This window comes from Bos indicus, chromosome 19, assembly GCF_029378745.1.
Source record: "Bos indicus isolate NIAB-ARS_2022 breed Sahiwal x Tharparkar chromosome 19, NIAB-ARS_B.indTharparkar_mat_pri_1.0, whole genome shotgun sequence".
NCBI classification, from domain to species: Eukaryota; Metazoa; Chordata; class Mammalia; order Artiodactyla; family Bovidae; genus Bos; species Bos indicus.
The window spans coordinates 41,499,838-41,516,525 of record NC_091778.1 but is presented as its reverse complement, the minus strand read 5'-3'; the positions used below and the strand labels follow the sequence as shown (position 1 = coordinate 41,516,525).

Genomic DNA, 16,688 nt, shown 5'->3' with positions numbered 1-16,688 from the left:
AGTTCAGCTCGTTCTCCAGAGATTTGGAGAATAGTGGTTTCAAGAAGTCATGCCTGGGGACTTCCGTGGAGATCCAATGGTCAAGAATCTCACACGTCTACTGCAGGGGGCACAGGTTCAATTCCTGGTTGGGGAACTAAGATCCCACATGCTGTGCAGTGTGGCCAAAAAAAAAAAAGTCACACCTGTATCTGCTCTTCCTGAGGACCCCCAAAATCCATCTAGCCAGCTTTCTCTCCTCGGGCCTAGCAGTATTGCTCCTTTGTTTCTCATGCCATCCTTCTTTCATTCTGAACTCTACCAGGCTTGCTCCCACCGACCTCCATCCTATCGCTCCATTCCCCACACTGCCTGATGGTGTTGCAAGCAGGAGTCTTTGAGGGTTCAAGGCACAGAGAAGAAATAAGGGTTTGTGAGGCTAACCAGTTGAATGTCTTGTGCTTTTGGCATAAAAATATCTCTGTCAGCTCGTCCCTCTGCTGCTCCTTCCATCCACCCAAGATATCCGGTCTTTCTGTCAACCTCCCCCTCTACCCCGCCCCCATCACTACCAATTCCTCAAGAAAACCTCTGGTAAAAGCATTAGGAAGAGACCATAGAATTCCTCTGGGGCTTCTCAGGTGGCGCAGTGGTAAGGAATCAGCCTGCCAATGCAGGAGATGTGACGCAAGAGACCTGGGTTCCATTCCTGGGTCAGGAAGATCTCCTGCAGAAGGAAATGGCAATCTACTCCAGTATTCTTGCCTGGAAAATTCCATGGACAGAGAAGCCTGGTGGAGCATGAGCTGCAAAAAGTACAACACACACACACACACACACACGGAATCCCTTTAGGGTTCAGAGACTTCTTTTCCTTAGAGTCCTTGTTTATGTTCAGGGGAATCTGGGACACAATTGTACTGGAGGAAACTTAAACTGTACTAATGTGTAAGAACGCTTTAGGTCAATTAATAGAGATTTGTTGAAACAGGAGCCAGGGTGGGGCAGCTGTGCTGATGCAAGAAACAGGCTTTGCTCTCCCTCTGGTGGTAAATTAGGGAAGGTAATGGGTGATAATCACCCCTGAGCTTTGCGCCAAGCTTGTGATTTGTGTGTCGCTGCTAGGAGATGGGGGATCAGCCAAGGGGATCAGGAAAGGGAATCCACTTAGGGGAGGAAGCCCCGGCCACCTATTCTCTGAAAACCTGAGCCACAGAGTGCACGGCAAACCCTGCAGACAGATACAGACATTGGGACAGGGCATTACTTCCTTATCCACTTTCTTCATTTATGCAATGTGTGTAGGTGACCAGATGACTTCCCAGGTGGCACTAGTGGTAAAGAATACATCTGCCAATGCAGGAGATATGAGACACAAGTTCCTGGGAAGATCCCCTGGAGGAAGAAATGGCAACCCATTACAGTATTCTTGCGTGGAGAATTCCATGGACAGAGGAGCCTGGGGGGCTACAGTCCATAGGGTTGCAAAGAGTTGGACATAACTGAAGCCACTTAGCACACGTATGTAGGCCAGATCCCGTGGATTGTGTAGCTTGCCAGGATCCTCTGTCCTCCATTATTCCCAGAGTCTGCTCAAATTCGTATCCATTAAGTCTGTGATGCTATCTAACCATCTTATCCTCTGCTACCCCCTTCTCCAAATTGAAGGCAAAAGGAGGAGGATTTGGGAAGGTTGGAGCATTTAGGGGAAGTGACCCCCTGCCCAGACATGCTTCTAGACCTTTGCTGAGTAAAAGGAGGTGGACTAGCTAGGGATGAAGACAGGCCAGAGTGATGGAGGAGCAGAAAAAATGTGCCCCTAAGGCATCGTGTTTTATATTTCTCCTGGGAGGTTGGAAGTTTCGGGGTGCAGATTTCAGATTGTGAGATGAATGAAATAAAACCCCAGACTCTTTTATTATCCCTTAAAAACCTTTAAGTTTTCTTCCCAAATTCCCAAATCAGCTTTGGAGCCCAAAACATCTCCCAAATTCTGGCTGAGCAGACATTGGTCAATGGCCTGTGATACTTACTCAAATCAAAGTTATGCTGAAGAACTGAAGAAATGCATCAAACTCAATGTCCAACTTTAAGGTGCCAGCCCTCGCTGCCCCCAGCCCTCTGCTGCCAGGTTCCCTAACTGTCAGGCTGAAGATGCAGCTGCATCAAGGGCTGGAACTCCATCCATTCCCTGGCTGATGAAAGAGAAGCTTTCCTCCTCAGTTGTGATTCCTAGGCTCTCCAGACGGGACAGAGTCTCCAGAGCCTGGTTAAAGAGACTGAGTCCCAGGTGGAGCCTTTGAAACTCTGCTTCCAGGAAAACTTGGAGACGAAGCTCCTCTCCATTTCTCCAGCTTCCTCAGGTCTGTGCCAAGCCCTACTCTGTTTTCCCCTGTTCCAACTGGGAAAAGCCAGATTGGCCACACCTGAAAGATAGCAAGGATGGCATGGAGGACACAGATGGTGACGAGGCCCTGGGCTCCTGGGTATAGTGGGGTCCATCCCTTTGTATGTCAAGGTTGCAGAGCTCAACCAGGGCTGGGTGACCTTCAGCTCCTCACCCTAAAAGCCCCTGGGCAGCTTGAAGTGAAGACAGAAGAGCACTGCCTCCCACTGGAAGAATTTGTTCCAGCATGGTCACCACCTGCATGGTAGAGAATAGACATCCCAAGGGGCTTTGCATTTGGGGACCTACCAACTTCAGAGATGGTCTGCAGTAAAATTTTAAATTTCAGTCCCTGCCCCTTCCTTGACCCCTTCTACCCCTTTGTGAGAAGAAATGGGCATGTGTTAAGAATCTGGAGATCTGCGATCTGTAGAGAGCTCTGCCCAGGGCCTGCTGTGTGGCCTGGGAGAAGTACCCTCTGCTCTCTGGCCCAGAGTGTTCATCATGAGAGAGGGAGTGGAACTGGGTGCGCTCCCACATCCTTTCTAGTGTTCAAGTTTACCTTTGTTGTCATCCCTGACATCCACTGTGCAATCCTCAGATCCTCACCAACTCTGCCTGTTGGAGAAGGAAGACTTTCTCCATGGACATGGCCAGCAGCTGCTGCTGCTCCTGGTTCAGCTCTGCAGAGGGTACAGGAGTGGTGATGGCATGAGGGACAGGGGCATGCTCTCTCCCTCTCTGGTGGGCAGGGGATTGTAAGGCAGCTCTGAGAGTTGGGGCTTGCATGTGTGTGTGTGTGATGTGTGTGTTTGTTTGTTGGGGGTGCCGCAGATTCACTCCCCTCCAGGAGAGGATAAGAGGAGATTCTTAAAAGAATATATTCCCCTCTCCATTGGGAAAAATGAGTGGGAGTGGGGGGTGGGGTAGGAAGACTTGCACCTCTTATTTTTCTTTGGAGGGGACAACTGGAGCTTGGACCCTGAGTCATTCTGCTTTGTTGCTTGGTACCACAGCTGGCTTGATTGTGTTAAACTCTGCTTAGTTAGACTCTTGCTTAGTTAAACTCTGCTGTTGTTAAGTTAGGGCTTCCCTGTTGGCTCCACAGTAAAGAATCTGCCTGCCAATGCAGGAAACATGGCTTTGATCCCTGAGCTGGGGAGATCCCCTGGAGAAGGAAATGACAACTAATTCCAGTATTCTTGCCTGGGAAGTCCCATGGACAGAAGAGCCTGGTGGGCTACAGTCCATGGGGTCCCAAAGAGTTGATACGACTTAGTGACTAAAAGGACAACAGTTGTCATCTTAAATAATAACCCAATAAATTTTTAACATATTTCTCATTTTGCACTGGGACTCGTAAATTATGTTTCAGGTCCTCCTGCTTGGTACCACTGGGCCGAGTCCAGTAGGACCGTCAACCTCAGCAGTTAACTCACCCCACTCCCACTCCCGACGCTTACAGCCCAGACCCTACACAGGGAGAGGATGTATTCAGCCAGTATGGGGCTGAGTTTGCCAGAAGTCTCCTACAGTCATTTGAGGACTGAGTCCCCGGGCCTGCCACTCGGACTCCCAGAACTTCTGGCTTGTTAAGATCCAGGCCCCCTCACCCATATGGTAGAGAGGTGAGAACTGGTCAGCTAGATATTCCCGTAGTTACGAGAGACAGGGAGTTCTGTGAGGGAGAAACAGGTCTCCCCACTGAGAGGGAGGGCTCCCTCGGGGCAGGAGTCTAATCTCCACCTTTCCATAAAGAAGCCTCCCTTAAATTGGATGTGCTTGCCGAGATCTCCCAGAGGAGGCCAGTTCCGCCCAATCCGACCTGCGTCTGGCCCCTGCCGTCCCTAGCCCCAACCCAGGCCGCCCACACCCGCCTCAAGCTGCGTTAAGCCCCGCCCTCATTCCGTTGCCCCGCTCCCACCACCTGGCCCCGCCCTCAGCACCGAAGGTCTAGCCATCACCAGCACCCCAACTCCGCCCTCAGAGATCCAAACCTGGCCCCCAGCCGTTTTAAGCCCCGCCGTCCTGCAGTTACCACTGCAACGTGCTCCGGAACTCCCGTGTCGCCCCACACCCTACTACTACTACTAAGTCGCTTCAGTCGTGTCCGACTCTGTGCGACCCCATAGACGGAAGCCCGCCAGGCTCCGCCATCCCTGGGATTCTCCAGGCAAGAACACTGGAGTGGGTTACCATTTCCTTCTCCAATGCATGAAAGTGAAAAGTGAAAGTGAAGTCGCTCAGTCGTGTCCGACTCTTAGCGACCCCATGGACTGCAGCCCACCAGGCTCCTCAGTCCATGGGATTTTCCCGGCAAGTGTACTGGAGTGGGGTGCCATCGCCTTCTCCGCGCCCCACCCCCAGCCTCCTGCAATCCTGCCCACTCCGCCTCGGCTCCGCCCCCGCGAGCCCCGGCCCCGCCCCCGAGAGCCCGGGCCCTGCCCCCGGGCGCCTCGGCCCCGCCCCCGCGAGGCCCAGGGCTCCGGCAGCCTGTGCACCTGGCCCAGCGGCACCAGCAGCAACTCCTTAACCTCAGCCTGTGGCTCCCGAAACCCCGTGGGCCCTCCGGGAAACGGCTCAGGCCCAGACAGAGCTTTGAGTACAGGACAGCAGTGACCAGAACCCTACCCTGTGTCTACTTCCATGTAACTTCACCCGAAAGGCCTGCCACTCACAGGCACTTGAGCGTGGGGTTTGGTGTCCCGGTGCTCCCTCAAGAAGCCCTCCCCAGGGAAAGAGGATCACATCAGGGCCTGTTGTGGGGTGATGGAGGAGCTCAACTCCTTACAGTATTTTTCGATGGGTGTTGAGGATCCTGCCCAGGGGAAAGGAACATTACAGGCAACTGCAACAGAAGCAGAAGGACTGAGAGCCCTAAGGGTAGAAGCGTCCTCCTGCCCCGAGGTGCAACCCAGCCTCATCCTGCCTGGCAGAGTGGTGGTGGAGGCTGGGCGCAGGGAGAGGATGCACTTAAAGGCCCAAGAAACCCGTGGCTGGGATTCCTGACTTCACTACATCCTGTCAAAGTCTGCGGGACCCCTCTGCATCCCAGCCACCATCACCCCAAGGGACTCTGGGAATGAGGTCTTCACTTGAGCAGTTTCTTTCCTTTGCTGCAAAAGGGGGGTCTTTGTGTCCCTCTCGCCTTCTAAGACTTTGTCCACCTTTTCCCAGCCTCCATCATATTATGGGGTGGGAGGGAAGAAAAGTCCTTCAATTTCTCTCACCTTCAGAGGGGAACAATGTCAGGTTCTGGTCCTTGTCTGTAGGGGTCAGAAATGGGGCACTGACTCCCTGCCTCCATCTTCTCTGTCCCGCTCTCCTCACCACATATACCCACATAGTGTGGTCTCGGAGAGGGGAGGAGTGGTGTGAGGTGTATGCTTTAGGGAGCTGCACAGAAAGGGTTGGAAGGGGCTGAGAAGGGGGTCTAGGGTCATCAGTTAGTTTGGGGAGCAGAATTTAAAGAGGAATGGAAGACCTCCACCTCCCAGATTTCAGCCCTGAGGCTGGGGGACCAGCCCTGGGCTGCCTGCCTCCCCTCTTCTCCTTCGTGTTCACCCAGCTTCCACCTGGCACACCCCCCACCCCCTTCCCCCTAATGACTACTGCTTGGGGCAGGCTGATGGTGGTGATGGGACCGAGAGAGCCCTGGGGAAAGACAGGCCATCAAGGGACAGGTGGCGCAGCGGGGAACATGGGAGAGAAATGAAGACAGGGGAACCTGGCAGATGGGGTGAGAACTCTGGCAGGAGGTGGAGCTGTGAGGGGAAAGCACCGGTTGGCGGTTGGCGTCTCAAAGCCTGGGTTTTGCTCACAGATTCCCCACCAAGAAGCTGGTGACCCACTGGATTTTCCCAGGTAGTTTCTTAAACACATGAAGTGGGGACTGCAGCAGCAATGTAGCCTAACCTCACAGGATTCCTGTGAGATAATAGATGGAAAAGTCCTTAGAAAAGAGAAGAAAAGAGCAGGGGAAACTTCCTGGTGGCCCAGTGGTTAAGAATCTGCCTTGAAATGGAGGTGACTCTGGTTCCATCCTTGGTTGGGGAACTAAGATCCTACCTGCCGCAGAGCAACAAAGCCCAAGCGAGGCAACTACTGAGCCCTGCGCTCTAGAGCCTATGTGTTGCAACTAAGATCCAATGCAGCCAAATAAATACATATTATAAAAGATGTGGTATGATAAAAGATGCCCAGCAGCAGTGAGGAGGGGGATGGAGCTAGCCCTCCTGTCTGCCTCCCTTCAGCATCTCACAGCCTCGGTCACCATGTACAGACAGGTTCTCCCCATGCTCCTGAGGCTTCTTCAGCTTCTAGAGCTGGGTGGGGTGGAGCTGGCTCTGAGCGGGTGGAGCTCTCTTCCTGTCCACGTCCAGCTCTCTCAGTGGCACCCCTGGGTCCACCCTTCCCTCAACCCATTCCCTGGGAAGGGAGTGTGTGTATCATCGGGGACAGGAGGCCTGTGGATTCTAGTCCTGGAAGAACCAGGATGCCTCACTCTCTACGTGACCTTGGATAACTCACCACCCTTTTCTGGGCTCTTTTGTATTGATGGCTGTGGTGCATGGGCTTCTCATTGTGGTGGCTTCTCTTACGCAGAGCATGGGCTCTAGAGTTTGCAGGCTTCAGCAGTCACAGCATGCAGGCTCAGTAGTGGTGGCACATGGGCTAGTTGCTCTGTGGCATGAGGAATCTTCCCAGATCAGGGATGGAACCCATGTCCCTTGCATTGGCAGGTGAATTCTTAACCACTGGACCAATAAGGAAGTCCTACTGAAAGTATTTTTAAGAACTCAAAAAGCAATGCAGTAGGGCCCTGTAGTGTCATCTTTTCTTAAAAAAAAAAATATTGAAGTATAGTTGATTTACAATGTTATGTTAGCTTCTGGTGTACATCAGTGATTCATATATATATACAATATATACACACGTATATATATGTGTAGGCGTATATATATTCTTTTTCATATCCTTTTCCATTATGATTTATTACAGGATGTTGAATATAGTTCTTGTACTATACAGTAAGACCTTGCTATTTATCTGTTTTATATATAATAGTTTGCACCTGCTAATCCCAAATTCCCAATCCATCTCTCCCCTACTCTCCTCTTCCTTGGCAACCACAAGTCTGATCTCTGTGTCTCTGAGTCTGTTTTTGTTTCATAGATAAGTTCGTTTGTGTCACATTTTAGATTCCATGCATAAGTGATATCATATGTATTTCTTTTCCTTTCTGATTTTATTTAGTATGATAATCTCTAGGTCCACCAATGTTTCTGCAAATGGCATTATTTCATTTAGTTCTTTTTTTATGGCCGAGTAGTATGCCATTGCATCTATGTACCACATCTTCTTTATCCATTCTTCTGTCGATGGACTTTGAAGTTTCTATGTCTTGCCTATTGTAAATAGCGCTGCAATAAGCATTGGGGTGCAAATTACTTTTTTTTTCAGATATATTCCCAGGAATGGGATTGCAGAATCATATGGCAACTCTATTTTTAGTTTTCTGAAGAACCTCTGTACTGTTCTCCATAGTGACTGCATCAATTTACATGTGAAGAAAGAAAATGAAAGTGAAAGTCACTCAGTCATGTCCAACTCTTTGCAACCCCATGAACTAGACAGCCCATGGCATTCTGCAGGCCAGAATACTGGAGTGGGTAGCCTTTCCCTTCTCCAGGGTATCTTCCTAACCCAGGGATCGAACCGGCGTCTCCTTCATTGCAGGCAGATTCCAGCTGAGCTACCAGGGAAACCCAACCATTTCCTTCTCCAATACTTTACATGTAGTGTCTTCTAAATGGCCCTGTGCGGACAAAAGCTTCTTCCCACTTCAAAATGGCAAAAATGTGTAATATCAATCTCCTTGACTTTGAGTTACTTGCAAAAAAGGTCAAATCTTGGAGCGTTCTCTCTCAGGGATAGGGAACAGATGATGCATTTGAGAAAGTTTCCCTCCCATCGGGGCAGAAGTATTAATGAAATGAAGATCTCTGCCCGCTCTGATAGCCTGCACTGCTTGGCGCAAGGGCATGTCCCTTGGTGCCAAGCTCTTTGGCTGGCCTGTTATCTCAACCTGCCTCCCCACCTCACTCTGCAAACTCATCCCTTCTTAGGTTTTCCAGATCATTCTTAATGCTGAGGTTTTGGGTGTCGAGGGAATTTTGACATTTGTTGCTGCCTGTGACAGAAGTATTCACTGGGAGCCCTACAACTGCAGCTTTGTTGATCTCGGAGTCTTTTCTTGATTCTCCAAGACATACACTATGCCCCTGTGATTTCCCCCACACATTCTTTGAGAGAACTTTTCCTGATGGCTTGACTTTGCATGATAGGGGTCCTTAACCCCTAAAATGAATGAATAAAATGAATGAAAATTGAGGACTGACCTCTGACATTAGTTTTAGTATGGGGACTTGAGTTGCTGTTTTTAACATTCTAAAAGAGGAAGATAGTGATCGTCATAAGTGCAGAAGAGAGTATTGAGACCGGCAGGAGATAAACTGGATTCCAGGGAACTGAAGCAGGTGCGTTGGTGTGATGTTGACCATGGGACATTAAACGGGGGCAGAGAAGGATCATGATGTTCTGACTCAGGTGCTGGAGAGGCATCTTCATTCACCTGAAGAGCTGTTCCAGGAGTGACTGGGCTCTCTGCACAGCCCCAGGGCAGGTCTTGGTCCCTTGGGAGGACGGTATGAGGCTACAGCACTGGTAGAACGAGCAATTTCCAATAGTCATTCTGCTTTATTTATTATAGACAGAGCCCAGGCAAGCAACAAAGACCCAGTGCAGCCATAAATAAATTAATTAAAAATAATACTTCAGTAATGTCTCTCCCTGCTGTCAGGCTGTTGATTTTCCCTGCTGTTGTTCTATCTGTGATGAACTTTTTTCCTATTTCAAATAGGAATGTTTGTATGCAGGAACCTATTGTATGCAGGAAGCCATAGTTGCATATTAGAACTCTATGTAAAAAAAGATTTTCAAAAATAGGCAAAATAAATGGGTTCTCTGTGAGTGCTCCTGTGAACAAAGTGCCTGAGCCAGAGTGAGTATTTGCTTTAGATGTCCCTTCTGGGCTCACATGACCCCTGTTCATGCCTCTGTCATCACTAAGGGAAGGGAAAGTCGCTCAGTCATATCCGACTCTTTGCAACCCCACGGACTGTACAGTCCATGGAATTCTCCAGGCCAGAACACTGAAGTGGGTAGCCTTTCTGTTCTAAAGGTGATCTTCCCAATCCAGGGATTGAATACCGCATTGCAGTCGGATTCTTTACCAGCTGAGCCACAAGGGAAGCCCCCTTGTCATCACTAACTGATATGCTAATTGTCATCACTGATACATAGTCAGGTCCCCATGGACGGGCACCACGACTCCCTTCTCTTTGTACCTGCATCAATAAATGTTTATGAAATGAGCAAGTGGACTTGTGGCATTGTCTGTGGCAGCTCAGATACTTTGCACTGTCTGCGTGATTTTCTGCCTTCCTGGTTTGCGAAATCATTCCTCACAGGATGCTGAGGTTGCTGATAACAGCCTCAGAGAGATGAGGGGAAACCGTTTCTAAGTTGGAACTCCCCTTAGTCTAATGGGGGAGGGACTTGGAAGAAGGTGCCTGGTTCTCCCTCCTGGTTTTGATACCAACACTCTCTCATCACCTGGCTTCTCAGCTGGCGCTAGAGTGGTAAAAAAACATGTTTGCCAATGCAGGAGACATAAGAGATGTGGGTTTAATCCCTGGTTAGGGAAGATCCCCTGGAGGAGGGCATGGCAACCCACTCCAGTATTTTTGCCTGGAGAATCCCATGGACAGAGGAACTTGGCAGGCTACGGTCCATAGTGCTGCAAAGAGTTGGACACGACTGAGCGACTTAGCAGCAGCAGCAGCTGCTCATTCAGGGTTGCACTTGGTAGGTCTGCACGGGAGGCCAGGACAGGAAGGGTGGGGCTGTGCCCCACCTGCTGCTTCTTAACTGTCTCCCTCAGTTCCCGTGAACTCAGTTTGTTCTCTCTCCACTTCCTTTGGTAGCTAACCAGGCGCTGCATGGGCTTCATCTGGGGGATGTCTCGGCCTCACCAGCATCAAAGCTCTGCGAAGAGAAAGGACCCTATTTCTTCCATTAGCCTAGGGATTCCCTGAGAGTTAGGGTCATAGCTTTCCTCCTCAGATGGGGACTCCCTGAGGGTAGCGTCTGCTTTCTCTGCCGCTCCAGGTTTTGCTCCATAGGCAGGAAGAAGCTGGTGATGGAAAGGCTGAGTGAGGGACTCTCCTGTGCTCCCACCCCCACCCACTGCCTGCAGGCTCCAGGGTGCTGATTGTGGATGACAAGCCAGGACCCGCCTTCCTGGGTTCTCGCATCAAAGCTGGGCTAGGCATGTGGCTGGGCTCTCTCAGTACCTGGCAGTTTTATTCCTGGCTCCAGCACCCCTTGGAGGAGAGATGGGTTTCAACAGAGCATGTCTCCCTTACCTCTGTACCAGGCAGAAGGGCCAGAAGCAGGGAACAAAAGTCCGGCTGCCATGCCAGGGCCCCTGTGGCATTTTGGAACTCTGGCTCTATGACCTCTGGTCCCTGGTAGAGGTAAGGATGCGGGTGAAACCAGGTGTGCCACCACTTCTTGCCTGCTCAGAGGATACCCAGAGGCCAGGTGCTGAGGGAAGGGCTTAGGGATTCAGCGACTGTTGTCCCAGCGGGTGTTCCTCTCAGTCTGTGGGTGCCCAACTTTGTTCAGTCTCCTGTCATGGGTTGAGTCGAAGCTACAGTGTTTCAAAAATTATTCACTTATTTATTAGTTTTTGGTTTCGCTGGGTCTTCACTGCTGTGTCTGGGCTTTCTCCAGTCGCCGTGTGCTGGCTTCTCGGTGCAGTGATTCCTCAACTTGTGGACCACCGGCTCTAGGACGTGGGCTCAGTGGCTGTGGTGCATGGGTTTAGTTGCCCCACAGGATATGGAATCTTCCCAGACCAGGGATCAAACCCATGTCCCCTGCATTGGCAGGCAGATTCTTTTTTGGCTGCGCTGGGGCTTAGTTCGTTGCAGCATGAGAAATCTCTTAGTTGTGGCATGCAGTATCTAGTTCCTCAACCAGGGATCGAACCCGGGGCCCCTGCGTTAGGAGCTCGTAGACTCAGCCACTGGACAACCAGGGAAGTCCAAAGTTACAGCATTTGATGTTCCCCTTGCACCAAGTTCTGCCTCAGAGACCCTAACTGGTCTGAGTGACGGGGTCGCTCTCTGGGGAGGAGAGCCACAGCAGCCCCCCACCTCCTCATCCCTGCCACCTCCCCAGCCTGCCCCCATCTTCTGCCTGACTTGTCCTCCCTCTCCCTTCCCTCCTGTCCTAGTTCCAGAGGGAATGGAATTTGAGCCAAAGGGGAGCCATGGCGATAACTGGTGGGATGTTTACTATCCAGGGCTCCAGGACGGCTCCTGATCTGGGCTTCCCTCCTTGGATCCTTTCCCATCCTGAGCTTATCTCTGAGAGCTGGAGTTAGGGGTCAGAGTAGGGGAACACACTCTCTGAAGACCTTAAACATGCTGTCTCTGCTGCTCAGGACAACAGGGATTTGAATGAACCAGAAATAGGCACCAATGACAGGGACCCGGGGCCCCACCCGTTCCCTACCCTCCCACTCCCACAGGTCTCCACACTGTATTTCCCAGAACCCAGTGGGATGAGTCCCAGCTGATTCTGGAAGGGAACGGGTGAGCAGAGAGGGGGCAGATTCTGAGAGTGGTAGGGGAGGGACTGACGGAGGGTTTGGTAGGGATGGGGCAGGATCCTAAGGCCCAGGCCAGGATGTGGCTGGGGTGGATGGAAAAAGCCACAGCCTGAAACTCCCCACATTCAAGTTCTTTCCCCCATCTTTCCCCGAGCATCTCTGGAAGTGGAGACGGAGGCCCATGTCTCCTGAGTAAAGATGGGGGCCTATCCCAGGTTCTTGTGACGTAAATCGAGTGGAGGTTTCCTGGCAGGAGGTGAGGAAGCTCAACCTTGGAGTGGTGGGGAGCCTCAGGGATTGAGAGAGGATTGGGCAGGACTGGAAAGGAGACAGGGAAGTCAGGATGGGTCAGAGGGACAAAGGGAGGTGATGGCTTCCTCTTTGCTGTTCATTGAGTGGCCACCTATTCTGCCCCAGAATAGGTGGAACCCTGGTTCAGTGTTTCTTATCTTCAGTTTTTACTGGGGCTCCCAGGAGCTTTCCCAAAGTGGCTGTTTCCTCCACGGAGGTCACATGGGTGAATCATCCTCATAAGGACAAGGGACAGGGTGTGTTGGCACCTTTGGGTCCCGTGAAAAGCCTATTTTGTGATGGGGCTGTCTCATACGGCCCTCTCCTTCAACCAGCTTCGTTTCTCCCCTCCCACTCTGTCCAGGCATTCTTTGATTAACTGTGGGGACATCTAGTTTCTCCCTACCCCCTACCCGGACTCCTGCTGAGAGAAGAGACAGATTGCTAAGAGAGTACTGACTCCGTCTTCCCGTGCTCCCTTAGTTTGGGCTTTGCCCTCCTTCCCTCCTCATTCTCCCTCCCTGAACCCTCCCATCACCTATCCTTCCATTCCATCATCATTAATGCATAGGCCCTGGCATCTGTGGCAGATAGACTCTGGTGTCAGGAGCTGGGAGGTAGGAGAGGAGAGAGGAGCTGGCACCAGCTCAGCGGGAGCACCCTCATCAAAGGAGTACTGGGGGTGGAGGTGAAGGTCTCAACACTTTCCCACTCCTCAGTGCAGGGCCACACATGTACAGTGAAATAAGAAAGAGATCAGGGACATTAATAAAGGGACTTTATTGAATTGTCCAGTGATGTTCTGTGGTGGGGAGCGGAAACCTCCCTATCCCTCTAGCTCTCTAGTGATCCATCCCCAGTTCAGGTGGAGCAGAAACCACTTTTATCCCAAGAGAAAGGGTTCAGGAAGCCCTTCTGTGTATAAAGGAGAGAGCAGAGAGCAAGGGAATCTCTGAAACAGGAAGCAGAGGACCCTAAGCCAGGGGATCCACAGTAGAGGGTAGAGGGAGAGGAGCCTGGGTCTGAGAGAGAGAGAAAGAGAGAGAGAGAGAGAGAGAGGCAGGTGCAGCTTTTCAGCAGAGGCAGAGGGAGAAGAGAGGAGGAGCCCACAGGGTCCCTCCTGGCCTCACTGCCAGCTGGGTCCCTCTGTCTCCTCGCCCTCCTATATACCCTCTTCTCCGGCCCCCAGGTAAGTCTTGCCACTGCCCAGACATTCCAAGTTGTCTTGCATCTTCTTTGCCTTGGTCCACCACCTTTCAGCTGGGAACCTTCCGTTTTCTGCCAAAGCCCCCCTCATTTTTGAAGAGTCAGTGCAAACATCCATTCAGTGCCGCCTTTGAGACCACCTCTGCCACGCTCCACAGCTGACTGCTCCCACCTCCGAGGTGGCACACATGACCATTTGCCACTGTTCTCTGGTCTGTCTCTCTCCCACCTCTGTGGACTCGGAAGCTCTGGGTCTCTGAGTCTAGCACAGTCCAGGCCCAGTGAAAGCGAAAGTCGCTCAGTCGTGTCCGACTCTTTGTGACCCCATGGACTGTACAGACCACGGAATTTTCCAGGCCAGAATACTGAAGTGGGTAGCCTATCCCTTCTCCAGGGGATCTTCCCGACCCAGGAATTGAACCGAGGTTTTCTGCATTTCAGGCAGATTCTTTACCAGCAGTGAGTGAGTAAGTGAAAGTTGCTCAGTTGTGTCCGACTCTTTGCAGCCCCATGGACCGTAGCCCACCAGGCTACAGTGGGATTGTCCAGGCAAGAATACTGGAGTGGGTTGCCATTCCCTTCTCCAGGGGATATCACGAAACCAGGGATCGAACCCAGCTCTCCTGTTTTTTCTTCTTTTAGTTTTGCTTCCTTTTGATCTTTACGCTACTGGGGTCTTTGGGAACTGTGCATATGTGTAATACCAGCATCTACCATACCTCTTCATTTTAACTTAGGCTGGATTTGAAGAGCCAAAACAGGAAAACACTTTAGGAGACCTGAGACTCTCACAGAGAAATAAATTAGAGCTGCTGTTTCTTTTAGCTTTGCTTTCCTGTTATTTATTATTTAAAAAAATGTAATCTCTCCTTTTATCAACTTTTATCATTTCATATTGTAAGAAAGTGAAATCACTAAAGGCAAATAACCTTATGAACCTGCTGAGTGTGAAGAGAAAAGGCCATGGTATAGATGAATGGATTAGGAGGGAGACACCCAACTGTAGGGGCTTACAGTTGGTAGAAACTCAGGCTTTGTTGTACAATAAGTATCATTATGTGTTACGCAATGACTGGGTACTGATTGCTTGCAGTGACACAAGCATAAGCAGCCCTTCAAAATCAAGTATAAATATAACAAGGGAAAAAGCAATATGGAAAAATTCAGAAACGTCCAACTATTGCTATTTCTTGGGTGAAACTTTACTGAGTTGGGTTTCTCAGTAGAGTTGTTGGGTTCCCCAACAAAATGTGAAAACAAGAGAATTTTAGAAAGTAGCAATTTTAAAGAAATGAGTGCTATGCAAAATGCATCGCAGTCCATTATATAGTTCATAAGTATGAAAAAAAGAATTCTAGACTGTTAATTAATTCATAATTCTGGGAAATATTTTTCCACGCAGTGAATCTATAACAATAACTGTTGCACAGTCTCTCTCCCTCGCTCTCTTTATGAGAGACCAGCAGAGTAGGTACCAAAACTAGGCGATCAAACCCCCAGGCACTGAAGATGGTGTTGGTGGACTGAGAGATATCAGGTGTTTCAGAGAGACAGAGGAGGAAGGGGATGGAATTGGGGGGTGGGAAGGGGCTGCAGAGGAGGCAGAGGGGATCAGAAGAGAGGAGAGGGTATGGAGAGGGGAGCCAGGCGCAGACCTGGAGAAGTGTCCCTGGTCGTCAGACCATTGTGCTGAGGGTGGAGGAGTCCTCAGAGCGCACAGGCAGCATGGGGGCCCGCTTGAGGGGACGTCGGGTCTCGTCCCGGTTCTGCCACACGTAGTGGGCCAGATAGGCCACCACCAGCACCAGCCAGCCCCCCATGGTAACCAGCAGGGCCACGTCGGTGCTGCGCCGGGCCCCGCCCCGCCCCATCCCACACAACTCTTCCTCCCCTACCAGTGGCAGGAACTCCTGCCCCACGAGGTCCGGTCGGGCTCCCGGGCCACACACGATGCCTGTCCCGGTGCCCGGGGCCAGCCTCACCCGACGGAGCACCTCCTGGAGGGCACAGTCACAGCGCCACGGGTTGGCAGACAGGTTCACTTGGATCTTTAGCCCCATGAAAGCCTCCACGGGCACCGAGGCCAGCTGGTTGGCAGAGAGGTCGAGGTGGCGCAGTGTGCCTGCCAGGCCCTGGAAAGCAGCCCCTGAGAGGTGGGCAAGGACATTATGGGACAGATCCAGCTCCTCCAGGACAGGCAGGTGCTGGAAGGCACCAGCTGGCACCGACACCAGCCGGTTGGCATCCAGGTAGAGCTTGCGGGTGTCGTTGGGGATGCTGGTGGGCACGGCGCTCAGACCCGCCTGGCTGCAGCGGAAGGTCCGCTCCCCAGCTTCCTCTGCCGCATAGCAGCCGTGGGGAACCCCCTGGGGGCTGGGCACGGCTCCCCCTGCGTCTATCACCAGCAGCAGGGACAGGAGGTAACTGGCTGGCGGGAACATGGCCACAGATTGGCATAGTCCTGGACTGGAGTAGAATCTGGGGAAGGAAAAGTTCCACAAAGGAAGAGTGAGTTGAGAGAATTCTGTTCCCTGCGGCCAGTGTTCTCTTCCTGAAGTCCGCCTCTGGATTCTCTTTGGGCTAGGGCCTCTCCTTTGGGAGCTCCCTCAGGCCTCTCTCTCTCTTTAGCCACTAAGTCGTGTCCGACTCCTGTGACCCCATGGACTGCAGTCTGCCAGGCTCCTCTGTCCATGGGATTCTCCAGGTAAGAATACTGGAGTGGGTTGCCATTTCCTTCTCCCTCTCAGAGAGGGGTGGGTGGCTGGGTGGCTCTTTTGCTTCCTTGGAGTCTAAGACTCCTTACTGGGCCCTTGGGGTAGACAGTCCCCTGGGCCTGAGACTCTTCTAAGTTCTCTTTGATTCTGGAGGGCTAAACTAGGAAGTCTTTCTGCCCAAGGCTCTGTTGGTCATTCTGGGTCTGGGGGCTCCTAAGCGTCTGCTTCTGCTCATGTACTGTTCTCCTTCCACTGGAATAAAGGACCTGGGTGGCTGCCAGGTGGGCCAGGTAGGCACCAGAGAGCACTCGTGTGAAGGAGACAAGGAGGACGGGTCAGTAATAGGACTTTATGGTATCCAGCCAGGCTG

At 51.5% G+C, this 16,688-nt stretch overlaps 1 protein-coding gene across 1 annotated transcript; it reads right to left on the bottom strand.

Annotated features, from left to right (window-relative positions):
* Positions 1–13,185: 13,185 nt before the first annotated feature.
* LRRC3C (leucine rich repeat containing 3C) lies at positions 13,186–16,119 on the bottom strand. Its single transcript, XM_070773411.1, has one exon. It carries the CDS (start codon positions 16,043–16,045, stop codon positions 15,281–15,283), a length of 765 nt encoding a protein of 254 aa, XP_070629512.1. The 5' UTR covers positions 16,046–16,119; the 3' UTR covers positions 13,186–15,280.
* Between the last annotated feature and the right edge of the window lie 569 nt (positions 16,120–16,688).

Bases quoted from the DNA above. Each gene is read 5' to 3' on its own strand.
- LRRC3C (XM_070773411.1), bottom strand. From the start codon at position 16,045: ATGTTCCCGCCAGCCAGTTACCTCCTGTCCCTGCTGCTGGTGATAGAC.